Raw genomic sequence first — 12,934 nt, forward strand, 5'->3', positions numbered from 1 at the left:
TCAGGTCATACACCTCAACTCCAAGTAGGAACCACCAAAACAATACAGAGGACACAAGTATTACAGTTAATGTTTAATTGAGCCAAAACAAGCAAATGCAGTTACACACTGGACTAGAGTACCCATGAACTCTTGCATGTCCCACGTCAGATATCCATGGCGTCGTCGCCGGACGGGCCGGTCGCAGCTTCAGAGGTGGCGTCGTCGCCGGACGGGCCGGTCGCAGCTTCAGAGGTGGCGTCGTCGCCGGACGGGCCGGTCGCAGCTTCAGAGGTGGCGTCGTCGCCGGACGGGCCGGTCGCAGCTTCAGAGGTGGCGTCGTCGCCGGACGGGCCGGTCGCAGCTTCAGAGGTGGCGTCGTCGCCGGACGGGCCGGTCGCAGCTTCAGAGGTGGCGTCGTCGCCAGACGGGCCGGTCGCAGCTTCAGAGGTGGCGTCGTCGCCAGACGGGCCGGTCGCAGCTTCAGAGGTGGCGTCGTCGCCAGACGGGCCGGTCGCAGCTTCAGAGGTGGCGTCGTCGCCAGACGGGCCGGTCGCAGCTTCAGAGGTGGCGTCGTCGCCAGACGGGCCGGTCGCAGCTTCAGAGGTGGCGTCGTCGCCAGACGGGCCGGTCGCAGCTTCAGAGGTGGCGTCGTCGCCAGACGGGCCGGTCGCAGCTTCAGAGGTGGCGTCGTCGCCAGACGGGCCGGTCGCAGCTTCAGAGGTGGCGTCGTCGCCAGACGGGCCGGTCGCAGCTTCAGAGGTGGCGTCGTCGCCAGACGGGCCGGTCGCAGCTTCAGAGGTGGCGTCGTCGCCAGACGGGCCGGTCGCAGCTTCAGAGGTGGCGTCGTCGCCAGACGGGCCGGTCGCAGCTTCAGAGGTGGCGTCGTCGCCAGACGGGCCGGTCGCAGCTTCAGAGGTGGCGTCGTCGCCAGACGGGCCGGTCGCAGCTTCAGAGGTGGCGTCGTCGCCAGACGGGCCGGTCGCAGCTTCAGAGGTGGCGTCGTCGCCAGACGGGCCGGTCGCAGCTTCAGAGGTGGCGTCGTCGCCAGACGGGCCGGTCGCAGCTTCAGAGGTGGCGTCGTCGCCAGACGGGCCGGTCGCAGCTTCAGAGGTGGCGTCGTCGCCAGACGGGCCGGTCGCAGCTTCAGAGGTGGCGTCGTCGCCAGACGGGCCGGTCGCAGCTTCAGAGGTGGCGTCGTCGCCAGACGGGCCGGTCGCAGCTTCAGAGGTGGCGTCGTCGCCAGACGGGCCGGTCGCAGCTTCAGAGGTGGCGTCGTCGCCAGACGGGCCGGTCGCAGCTTCAGAGGTGGCGTCGTCGCCAGACGGGCCGGTCGCAGCTTCAGAGGTGGCGTCGTCGCCAGACGGGCCGGTCGCAGCTTCAGAGGTGGCGTCGTCGCCAGACGGGCCGGTCGCAGCTTCAGAGGTGGCGTCGTCGCCAGACGGGCCGGTCGCAGCTTCAGAGGTGGCGTCGTCGCCAGACGGGCCGGTCGCAGCTTCAGAGGTGGCGTCGTCGCCAGACGGGCCGGTCGCAGCTTCAGAGGTGGCGTCGTCGCCAGACGGGCCGGTCGCAGCTTCAGAGGTGGCGTCGTCGCCAGACGGGCCGGTCGCAGCTTCAGAGGTGGCGTCGTCGCCAGACGGGCCGGTCGCAGCTTCAGAGGTGGCGTCGTCGCCAGACGGGCCGGTCGCAGCTTCAGAGGTGGCGTCGTCGCCAGACGGGCCGGTCGCAGCTTCAGAGGTGGCGTCGTCGCCAGACGGGCCGGTCGCAGCTTCAGAGGTGGCGTCGTCGCCAGACGGGCCGGTCGCAGCTTCAGAGGTGGCGTCGTCGCCAGACGGGCCGGTCGCAGCTTCAGAGGTGGCGTCGTCGCCAGACGGGCCGGTCGCAGCTTCAGAGGTGGCGTCGTCGCCAGACGGGCCGGTCGCAGCTTCAGAGGTGGCGTCGTCGCCAGACGGGCCGGTCGCAGCTTCAGAGGTGGCGTCGTCGCCAGACGGGCCGGTCGCAGCTTCAGAGGTGGCGTCGTCGCCAGACGGGCCGGTCGCAGCTTCAGAGGTGGCGTCGTCGCCAGACGGGCCGGTCGCAGCTTCAGAGGTGGCGTCGTCGCCAGACGGGCCGGTCGCAGCTTCAGAGGTGGCGTCGTCGCCAGACGGGCCGGTCGCAGCTTCAGAGGTGGCGTCGTCGCCAGACGGGCCGGTCGCAGCTTCAGAGGTGGCGTCGTCGCCAGACGGGCCGGTCGCAGCTTCAGAGGTGGCGTCGTCGCCAGACGGGCCGGTCGCAGCTTCAGAGGTGGCGTCGTCGCCAGACGGGCCGGTCGCAGCTTCAGAGGTGGCGTCGTCGCCAGACGGGCCGGTCGCAGCTTCAGAGGTGGCGTCGTCGCCAGACGGGCCGGTCGCAGCTTCAGAGGTGGCGTCGTCGCCAGACGGGCCGGTCGCAGCTTCAGAGGTGGCGTCGTCGCCAGACGGGCCGGTCGCAGCTTCAGAGGTGGCGTCGTCGCCAGACGGGCCGGTCGCAGCTTCAGAGGTGGCGTCGTCGCCAGACGGGCCGGTCGCAGCTTCAGAGGTGGCGTCGTCGCCAGACGGGCCGGTCGCAGCTTCAGAGGTGGCGTCGTCGCCAGACGGGCCGGTCGCAGCTTCAGAGGTGGCGTCGTCGCCAGACGGGCCGGTCGCAGCTTCAGAGGTGGCGTCGTCGCCAGACGGGCCGGTCGCAGCTTCAGAGGTGGCGTCGTCGCCAGACGGGCCGGTCGCAGCTTCAGAGGTGGCGTCGTCGCCAGACGGGCCGGTCGCAGCTTCAGAGGTGGCGTCGTCGCCAGACGGGCCGGTCGCAGCTTCAGAGGTGGCGTCGTCGCCAGACGGGCCGGTCGCAGCTTCAGAGGTGGCGTCGTCGCCAGACGGGCCGGTCGCAGCTTCAGAGGTGGCGTCGTCGCCAGACGGGCCGGTCGCAGCTTCAGAGGTGGCGTCGTCGCCAGACGGGCCGGTCGCAGCTTCAGAGGTGGCGTCGTCGCCAGACGGGCCGGTCGCAGCTTCAGAGGTGGCGTCGTCGCCAGACGGGCCGGTCGCAGCTTCAGAGGTGGCGTCGTCGCCAGACGGGCCGGTCGCAGCTTCAGAGGTGGCGTCGTCGCCAGACGGGCCGGTCGCAGCTTCAGAGGTGGCGGTGGCAGAGGTGGCGTCGTCCGAGGACACGCGCCTCAGCTTCTCCTCAGAGGACAGGGCATCATTTGCCGGAGAGCTACCATGGTTTGGAGAAGCTTGGGATTCTACTTCATTGGTCTCTAAATACTCTTGAGAAAAAACAAAAGGAACAGTTGGGTATTCTACAGCAACACATCTGTTCTACACGGTCTAGGCCAAATTGCTAATCGAATTTTGAGCAACATGAACCCAACAGTTTTCAAAGTATATGTTTCAGGCCGTACCTTCTCTGGCTTGTTTAGCGTCAGACCCTATGGATCGGAGCAAGGCCAGGGCATGCACAATGGAGACGTCATTTGATGACAGCTCTGAAAAATGTAGGTTAAGGTTTGACAACATTATTTAGACTGAGTTACTCTATGCTGTTGAATGAGTGTCAAACACAGCAGCACCATAGACAGTGACAAAGAACATAGCTAGAAGGGTTGTGGAAAGAAACACTTACCTCCAAGTCTCCTCTGCAGAGAGACTTGATCTTGCTTCTGGGACTTTCCAACAGGGTAACAAGAAACTGAGGAGAAAGTGTTGACAGAAGTTGAGTTCACACAAAATAGCTACATATATTAATAGCAGTGAAGAATAAAAGATGACCAACGCGGAAGATACAGACAGTCAAATATTAATACCCAACTTATAAAGTTAAGCATATTTACCAAACAAATCCCTTAAACATTAGTGAACCAACCTTTGACAACCCCCACAGTCATCACAACGAGCAGCAATTCTCTCACACCTCCCATGATCATGAAAATAGTCTGTGTTATCAACAGGTAATGTCTTCCCATGGCCTGTATGAGGGTTATATAGGCCACTAATGACCGTTTACCTGACAAACATGGCTTAACGATCAATTAACAAGCTTGATTGAGTTGTTACGTTCAGATAGAAATAGACCATGTAGAACATATGTTGATTCTTATCAAGTTGGTGGGCAGGCAATCTTTTCTACTCCATATATTGCATTTATATCTGTAATGATTAACCCTAATGGTCTCAGATCAGCATTAGAAAGAAGTAGGCCTAATTATTTTAGGTGTAATCTTCAAAGATATTAGGGGGAAATAAACACTGTACCCAAATCCACGTTTTACAATGCTCCTGGGAAATGGGTAGGCCTCCACCTATAGTCCTTCACAGTTTTACAGCTGTGATATATTTATTTATTTACATAGATCACATACATAAATAAATATGTTAGCTGTAGGTAGCGTTGAGATAAAATTCCCATATTCTATTGCTACTAACATAAATCCTAATATATCATGTTTTCCTCATTTGCTCTGTAGGAGGTTCGTCATATGAAGGACATTCAAGTGGATGTGACCCCTAACCTGCAATAGGGGCTCAGTGAGGTGACAGACATCCTGTAATGGATCGCCAGCTAGTGTCTGAGGACCTGGAGAAGGCTGTGTCTACAGCTGTGGGGCAGGACAAGCATGGTAACCTAACCTCACTGTATGAAGGATTTTATTGTTATGGATAGTCATCTCCAATCTGTTCAAATATCACTGTTGTTGATAACACACATTACCAAAATGATTCACACTTGTCTTCCTATTTCCACATAATCTGTCATGGTTCCCCACCCCAACAGGGCATAAAACCAACCTCTCTTTATTGCTACTGCTAATACACCCAAATCCAACAGCGTTTGAGTATCTTTTTGCTTTTCTTCTAACCCTGAATGGCAACATTTTATCCTAGTACACAAGCATGTCACTTTATCCATCCACACCCACTCTACTGCCGCATGGCCACTGCGGCTGAGACTTTCACCCTCTCGTTACAGGTATAGCAGGTAACCAACCCCACCCGGGTCTTACCCCCTAGGACTTACCCTTTGCAGGTACCTGCCTGCTCGGGCTTACCTTCCGGGACTCACCCTATTCTTATAGTACAAGCAGGAACCAACCTACTCGGGATTTACCCCCTAGGAGTTACCCTCTACAGGTTTGGGTTTACCTTCCGGGACTTACCATATACCACAAAGCTACGACCGGTCGTAATACAATGGGACTACTGAATAAGCTCAGGCTTTCTAGGTTCGTACCCTATAATTGGTTCAGCCTACGACTCTCATCTCCCCAAGATGTCAGAATTAGTGATAACGGGTGTAGGAACTTTGCTTACCTTGTTTCTGTTTCACTGTTTCTTAATCTCTAGTTCGACTGCAAATCGCGGTGAACCCTGCTCGCAGTGCCAACTGTTAGGTTCTAATTCTCAGAGTAAAAACTCGACGGACACCATGAATGCTTGAACCAAGTTTATTCTTTCCAGAGGGTCAAGACAGCTGCATTAGACAAAAAACATATTCACACAAGCACTGATATTTAATCCTCTCTCCTATGCTGAGTCTGCTCCTACACCTCTAAACAGCCAATGCATCTCTGTTGCTAGACAGAACCTTGGTGATATCTGTTCTTCCTCACTTCATCTGACCTGACCGCTACCCCAAAGTGCTCACTCCTCCCCAACTCAAGGCTGACATGGTGATTGGTACCAGACTGTGTCTCTTCTCATCCCAGAGGATCCCACCCATAGGATGCCTGATGGCTAACAATAACATATCCTGACATAATGTAAACGTTATACATTAAGCTCTCTCCCTCAGTGACATGAATTAGTATATTTCATATTCTCAGAACCCAACAGTAGGTTTTAAGGTGTGGCTGCATGCTTGTCGTGGACGCATCGTCACTCTTGATGTTCTTTTTCCAAGTCTGAACTGGCCGTTCTTGTCTTTCCTCAACTAATTGAAACCTCAGGGACAGACATCCTGAACGACTCTGAACGACTCTGATGTCAAGCCTACCTGCTCCTGTAGTGGTCTCCATATGACAAATGGCACCCTATTCCCTATTTAGTACACTACGTTTGACCAGATCCTTATAGGCCCTGATCAAAAGTAGTTCACTACATAGGGAATAGGGTGCTATCTGGGATGCAAGCATGGTGTAGATTTTCCACAGGAAGTTGACTGTCCAGACAGACTCACACACCATATTCCGATCTATTCCTGATTAGTGTAAAATACATGCATATTCTACACAGTGATGATGAGGATGATTTCCTTATTTTGCCATTTGAGTTAATCAACCTCAGAAGAGAAGTAGAGTGTTTGTTTCTCAATCCCACGCTTGGCAGGAACCTCCGATGTTGATGCTGGGCGGGAGCAAAAATGGGCTCCCGATTGAAAGACTCTGGTCTACTTTAGAGGTCTAGCACTGTATTTCTGTTCAGGCGTACCACGGGTCTACTCTAGGACATTGATTATATTAAGAGTGAATATCTATTCAGGCGTACCACAGTCACCACCATGCTATGGAGGTCCTGGTTCAGTCTCTGCTGGATCTAGACGTGAGGGACAGCCAGGGGCGCACCCCTCTGGACCTGGCTGCCTTAAAAAGCCATGTGGAGTGTGTTGACGTCCTCATCAACCAGGAAGCCTCCATCCTGGTTAAAGACTTCACTCTGAAGAGGACCCCCATCCACGCTGCAGGTAGACATAAGGATATCACATAGAGCTTCTGTAATTAAAACGTTTTCCTGACCAAGATGGCCATTTGTTTAGTCATGTTGCTAGGACGACAATGTCCACTCTAGGGATGTTACATGGTATCGTGTGAAAATGCCCACGAGACACTGATCTAAGGTCATTTTTTGTCATGTTCTCCACTAATGATTGAGGATCTAGGGAGGGTAAGCTGATCCTAGATCAGTGCACAGGGGAGACTTCTATCCAGAGCCAGGTACACAGCTAGCAGGTGACAGGCTTCGATGGCCTCAGCCCCAAAATTCTTTAATATCTGCTGTGTTAACATCATGAGGATGTCATCTACCAACACCACTGTTCTTGAAATCTGTCTGTTCATGTGAAGGTTATAGTCGTCCAGCAATCTGCTCATATCCTCTCTGTTTATCCTCCTCTAGCTACCAACGGTCAATCATCTCACATTATTATATCCTCTTGTTGATCCTCCTCTAGCTACCAATGGTCAATCATCTGACATTCTTATATCCTCTGTTTATCCTCCTCTAGTTACCAATGGTCAATCATCTCACATTCTTATATCCTCTCTGTTTATCTTCCTCTAGCAACCAACGGTCATTCGGAGTGTTTGCGTTTGCTGATTGGAAATGCTGACCTCCAGAGTGCAGTGGACATTCAAGACAGGAATAGTCACTTGGGTTTTGGATACAATTCCTGAAATAAAGAGATTTTGAAACTGGGGCTGCATCCCAAATGGCAACCTATACCCTACTTGGTACAGTACTTTAAACCAAAGTCCTATGGGCTCAGGTCAAGAGTAATGTACCATATAGGGAATAGGTTGCCATTTGGGACTCAGCCTGGTTATTACCAGTTTGTAATATGACCTGTTGTCTTGTGTATCAGAACCCCTCTGACGCTGTCGGTGCTGAGCGGACACACAGACTGTGTGTACTCACTGTTCAACAAGGGAGCCAGCGTAGAAGCCAAAGACAAATGGCACAGAACAGCTCTACACAGAAGGGTTGTGAGGAGAGTTGGCTGTACGCGCTCACACACAGAAAGAGAGGGGGAGGCTTGTTCTGATCTAGGGATGGGGCCATTGAACTACTAGGGATGGCTTTGGTGTGGGATCTAGCATGGAATATAAATTATGCCCAAATATACCTATTATGATTCCTTATTATTTAATTGATTATAAATTATTGAAATCCATTCTTGCCTCCCCTCCTTTCCCTTCCCTTCCTCCTAGGCGGTGACGGGTCACGAGGAGTGCAGCACAGCGCCAACTTCCTGGTTCGGGAAGGTAAGGGGCCCAGTCAGTGTGGACCCTCCCCGTCATCACAGACAACCAGGGCTACACGCCACTACACTGGGCCTGCTACAACGGTACGTAGTGGACAGAGGGACAGCGAAGTGGGCCAGAGGCCACAAACAAATACACACATAAACACAGCGTTGCTTAAATCACCACAGCCAGCTTCGGGAGGGCACGAACCAAGCCATCCGCACAGGAACCTTAAGAGTCCCTCAGACAGTGAGAGAGAAGAGGGAGGGATAGGGGGAAGCACAACAGGCCCACACTCATCCTCTCGTACCACCAGGTTCCCTTCCAGCAGATACTGGACTTCAGAGGAACTTCTGCTGCTATACCCCATCTTTACCTTTACCCACAAAGGTCCTAAACGGTAGAAAGTGTCCGGCCAACAGACAGACGCACACCTTATGACGGCAATAACCTGTAGTCCAAGGGGATAGTAGCACTTCACTGAGAGCAAAACAGACAGGGACCAAAAGATGTGGAAGAAGCAATTAGGAGGCCTGCGTCTTGTGACCGTAGCGTACGTGTAGGTATGTACGGCAGGACCAAATCAGAGAGATAGGTACGAGCAAGCCCATGTAATGCTTTGTAGGTTAGCAGTAAAACCTTGAAATCAGCCCTTGCCTTGACAGGAAGCCAGTGTAGGGAGGCTAGCACTGGAGTAATATGATATATTTTTGGGGTTCTAGTCAGGATTCTAGCAGCCGTATTTAGCACTAACTGAAGTTTATTTAGTGCTTTATCCGGGTAGCCGGAAAGTAAGAGCATTGCAGTAGTCTAACCTAGAAGTGACAAAAGCATGGATACATTTTTCTGCATCATTTTTGGACAGAAAGTTTGATTTTTGCAATGTTACGTAGATGGAAAAAAGCTGTCCTTGAAACAGTCTTGATATGTTCTTCAAAAGAGAGATCAGGGTCCAGAGTAACGCCGAGGGCCTTCACAGTTTTATTTGAGACGACTGTACAGCCATTAAGATTAATTGTCAGATTCAACAGAAGATCTCTTTGTTTCTTGGGACCTAGAACAAGCATCTCTGTTTTGTCCGAGTTTAAAAGTAGAACGTTTGCAGCCATCCACTTCCTTATGTCTGAAACACATGCTTCTAGCGAGGGCAATTTTGGGGCTTCACCATGTTTCATTGAAATGTTCAGCTGTGTGTCATCCGCATAGCAGTGAAAGTTAACATTATGTTTTCGAATGACATCCCCAAGAGGTAAAATATATAGTGAAAATCAATAGTGGTCCTAAAACGGAACCTTGAGGAACATCGAAATTTACAGTTGATTTGTCAGAGGACAAACCATTCACAGAGACTGTAACGGTTTTCTTCTATCTCCTCCTCTGACGAGGAAGGCAGAGGCTGCGCAACAGCCTTTTCTAAACATTTTGAGAGGAATGGAAGATTCGATATAGGCCGATAGTTTTTTATATTTTCTGGGTCAAGGTTTGGCTTTTTCAAGAGAGGCTTTATTACTGCCACTTTTAGTGAGTTTGGTACACATCCGGTGGATAGAGAGCCGTTTATTATGTTCAACATAGGAGGGCCAAGCACAGGAAACAGCTCTTTCAGTAGTTTAGTTGGAATAGGGTCCAGTATGGAGCTTGAAGGTTTAGAGGCCATGATTATTTTCATCATTGTGTCAAGGGATATAGTACTAAAACACTTGAGTGTCTCTCTTGATCCTAGGTCCTGGCAGAGTTGTGCAGACTCAGGACAACTGAGCTTTGAAGGAATACGCAGATTTAAAGAGGAGTCCGTAATTTACTTTGTAATAATCATCTTTTCCTCAAAGAAGTTCATGAATTTATTACTGCTGAGGTGAAAGCCATCCTCTCTTGGGGAATGCTGCTTTTTAGTTAGCTTTGCGACAGTATCAAAAACGAATTTCGGATTGTTCTTATTTTCCTCAATTAAGTTGGAAAAATAGGATGATCGAGCAGCAGCAAGGGCTCTTCGATACTGCACGGTACTGTCTTTCCAAGCTAGTCGGAAGACTTCCAGTTTGGTGTGGCGCCATTTCCGTTCCAATTTTCTGGAAGCTTGCTTCAGAGCTCGGGTATTTTCTGTATACCAGGGAGCTAGTTTCTCATGAGAAATGTTTTTAGTTTTTAGGGGTGCAACTGCATCTAGGGTATTGCGCAAGGTTAAATTGAGTTCCTCAGTTAGGTGGTTAACTGATTTTTGTCCTCTGGCGTCCTTGGGTAGACAGAGGGAGTCTGGAAGGACATCAAGGAATCTTTGTGTTGTCTGTGAATTTATAGCACGACTTTTGATGTTCCTTGGTTGGGGTCTGAGCAGATTATTTGTTGCAATTGCAAACGTAATAAAATGGTGGTCCGATAGTCCAGGATTATGAGGGAAAACATTAAGATCCACAACATTTATTCCATGGGACAAAACTAGGTCCAGAGTATGACTGTGACAGTGAGTAGGTCCAGAGACATGTTGGACAAAACCCACTGAGTCGATGATGGCTCCGAAAGCCTTTTGGAGTGGGAATATTATCTGCTATGACTACATGGTCCGATAGGAATTCAGGGAACTCAATGAGGAACGCTGTATATGGCCCAGGAGGCCTGTAAACAGTAGCTAAAAAAAGTGATTGAGTAGGCTACATAGATTTCATGACTAGAAGCTCAAAAGACGAAAACGTCTTTTTTTTTTGTAAATGTACATTTGCTATCGTAAATGTTAGCAACAGCTCCGCAGGATGCACGGGGGATATGGTCACTAGTGTAGCCAGGAGGTGAGGCCTCATTTAACACAGTAAATTCATCAGGCTAAAGACATGTTTCAGTCAGGCCAATCACATCAAGATTATGATCAGTTCATTGACTATAATTGCCTTTGAAGTAAGGGATCTGACATTAAGTAGCCCTATTTTGAGATGTGAGGTATCATGATCTCTTTCAATAATGACAGGAATGGAGGAGGTCTTTATCTTAGTGAGATTGCTAAGGCGAACACCGCCATGTTTAATTTTGCCCAACCTAGGTCGAGGCACAGACACGGTCTCAATGGAGATAGCTGAGCTGACTACACTGACTGTGCTAGTGGCAGACTGGCTAACAGCCTGGCCTGCACCCTATTTCATTGTGGAGCTAGAGGAGTTAGAGCCCTGTCTATGTTGTTAGATAAGATGAGAGCACCCCTCCAGCTAGGATGGAGTCCGTCACTCCTCCGCAGGTCAGGCTTGGTCCTGTTTGTGGGTGAGTCCCAGGAAGAGGGCCAATTATCTACAAATTCTATCTTTTGGGAGGGGCAGAAACCAGTTTTCAACCAGCTATTGAGTTGTGAGACTCTGCTGTAGAGCTCATCACTCCCCCTAACTGGGAGGGGGCCAGAGACAATTACTCGATGCCGACACATCTTTCTAGCTGATTTACACGCTGAAGCTATGTTGGTGGTGATCTCTGACTGTTTCATCCTAACATCGTTGGTGCTGACGTGGATAACAATATCTCTATACTCGCCAGTTTTAGCTTTAGCCAGCACCATCTTCAGATTAGCCATAACGTCGGTTGCCCTGCCCCCTGGTAAACAGTGTATGATGGCTGGATGATTCGTTTTAAGTCTAATACTGCGGGTAATGGAGTCGCCAATGACTAGAGTTTTCAATTTGTCAGAGCTAATGGTGGGAAGCTTCGGCGTCTCTGACCCCGTAACGGGAGGAGTAGAGACAAGAGAAGGCTCGGCCTTTGACTCCGACTCCCTGCTTAATGGGGAAAACCGGTTGAAAGTTGGTCGGCTGAATGAGCGACACCGGTTGAGCATTCCTACAGCATTTCCCTCCAGAAACCGTGAGAAAGTTGTCCGGCAGCGGGGACCATGCGAGGGGATTTATACTAACGTTACTATCTGTACTTACTGGTGGCACAGACGCTGTTTCATCCTTTCCTACACTGAAATTACCCTTGCCTAACGATTGCGTCTGAAGCTGGGCTTGTAGCACAGCTATCCTCACCGTAAGGCGATCGTTCTCCTGTATGAGTACAGCGACTGCAATTAGAAGGCATCATGTTAATATTACTACTTAGCGTCGGCTGTTGGAGGTCCTGACGAACCATGTCCAGATAAAGCGTCCGGAGTATGAGGATTCTGTGTTATGCACTATAGCCCGTTACCATATGTGATTTAATATTATCTGCTGTTGGCTTGTGTGGATGTATGTATGTGTTTTGCAACATAGCTGACTTGAACCATTGTTAACAGTTTCAGGGCCATGGGCCTTTCTCATGATGGAAAAATACAGAACTGTGCAATGAGTTGGGGGGGGGCACATTCAGAACAGTCTTTTGTTAGATAACAGGAGCCAGGTGCCTGATAACTGCATATTCTACACAGCTACAACGACTGACCGCTGAAGCGCTTAAGGGGCTGGGACCAGCCTCTGCGCCAACAATGAACGATAGGCTGGGTGAGTCTAAACCACGCCCAGTCTCTACTCTGACAGGCCGGCTCGGAAGCAGGAACTACTTCTGTCAGAGTATATTAAATATCTTTGTCAGGAACAAGTCAGTTCTGTTTTGCCCTGCGAGGTGGGACAGAGAGCCCATATATACACGAAAATTGCATTTACTACTTATTGCTTAGCTAATAAAAGCCTGTCATATTTATCCTGATACCAGATTCGAATTGACGCAACCCTGACACGAGTGAAAAAAATAGAGGGAAATCAAAAATATAAACGGTAATTAAAAAGTAAAAACCGTAAAGTTGTCATGTAGCAAAGTAGGCAACAAAACACCGCAACACGTAAACAAGTCTGCAAGTTGTGACCGGAAATGGCGTCAAAATGCTGTTAGGTATCATGTGATGCTACTAGCATAAATGGACCAACACTGAGCACATGTAGCTTAAGTCAATTGGTAATTTAAAACACAGGGGTCTGAGTAATATTGCTGGCGCATGGATATAATGCAAAATAAATGTTGCCATCACCCCAGTTACTCAAG

General features: G+C 50.7%; 1 protein-coding gene across 1 annotated transcript; it reads right to left on the reverse strand.

Annotated features, from left to right (window-relative positions):
• LOC139404921 (spidroin-2-like) lies at positions 1 to 3,949 on the reverse strand. The gene is made up of 4 exons (XM_071147460.1): positions 3,850 to 3,949; positions 3,610 to 3,675; positions 3,389 to 3,472; positions 1 to 3,253 (listed from the first exon to the last, which is right to left on the reverse strand). The coding sequence occupies exons 1-4, from the start codon at positions 3,947 to 3,949 to the stop codon at positions 147 to 149; spliced, it is 3,357 nt and encodes a 1,118-aa protein (XP_071003561.1). The 3' UTR covers positions 1 to 146.
• Between the last annotated feature and the right edge of the window lie 8,985 nt (positions 3,950 to 12,934).

Source organism: Oncorhynchus clarkii, unplaced genomic scaffold (genome assembly GCF_045791955.1).
Source record: "Oncorhynchus clarkii lewisi isolate Uvic-CL-2024 unplaced genomic scaffold, UVic_Ocla_1.0 unplaced_contig_2926_pilon_pilon, whole genome shotgun sequence".
NCBI classification, from domain to species: Eukaryota; Metazoa; Chordata; class Actinopteri; order Salmoniformes; family Salmonidae; genus Oncorhynchus; species Oncorhynchus clarkii.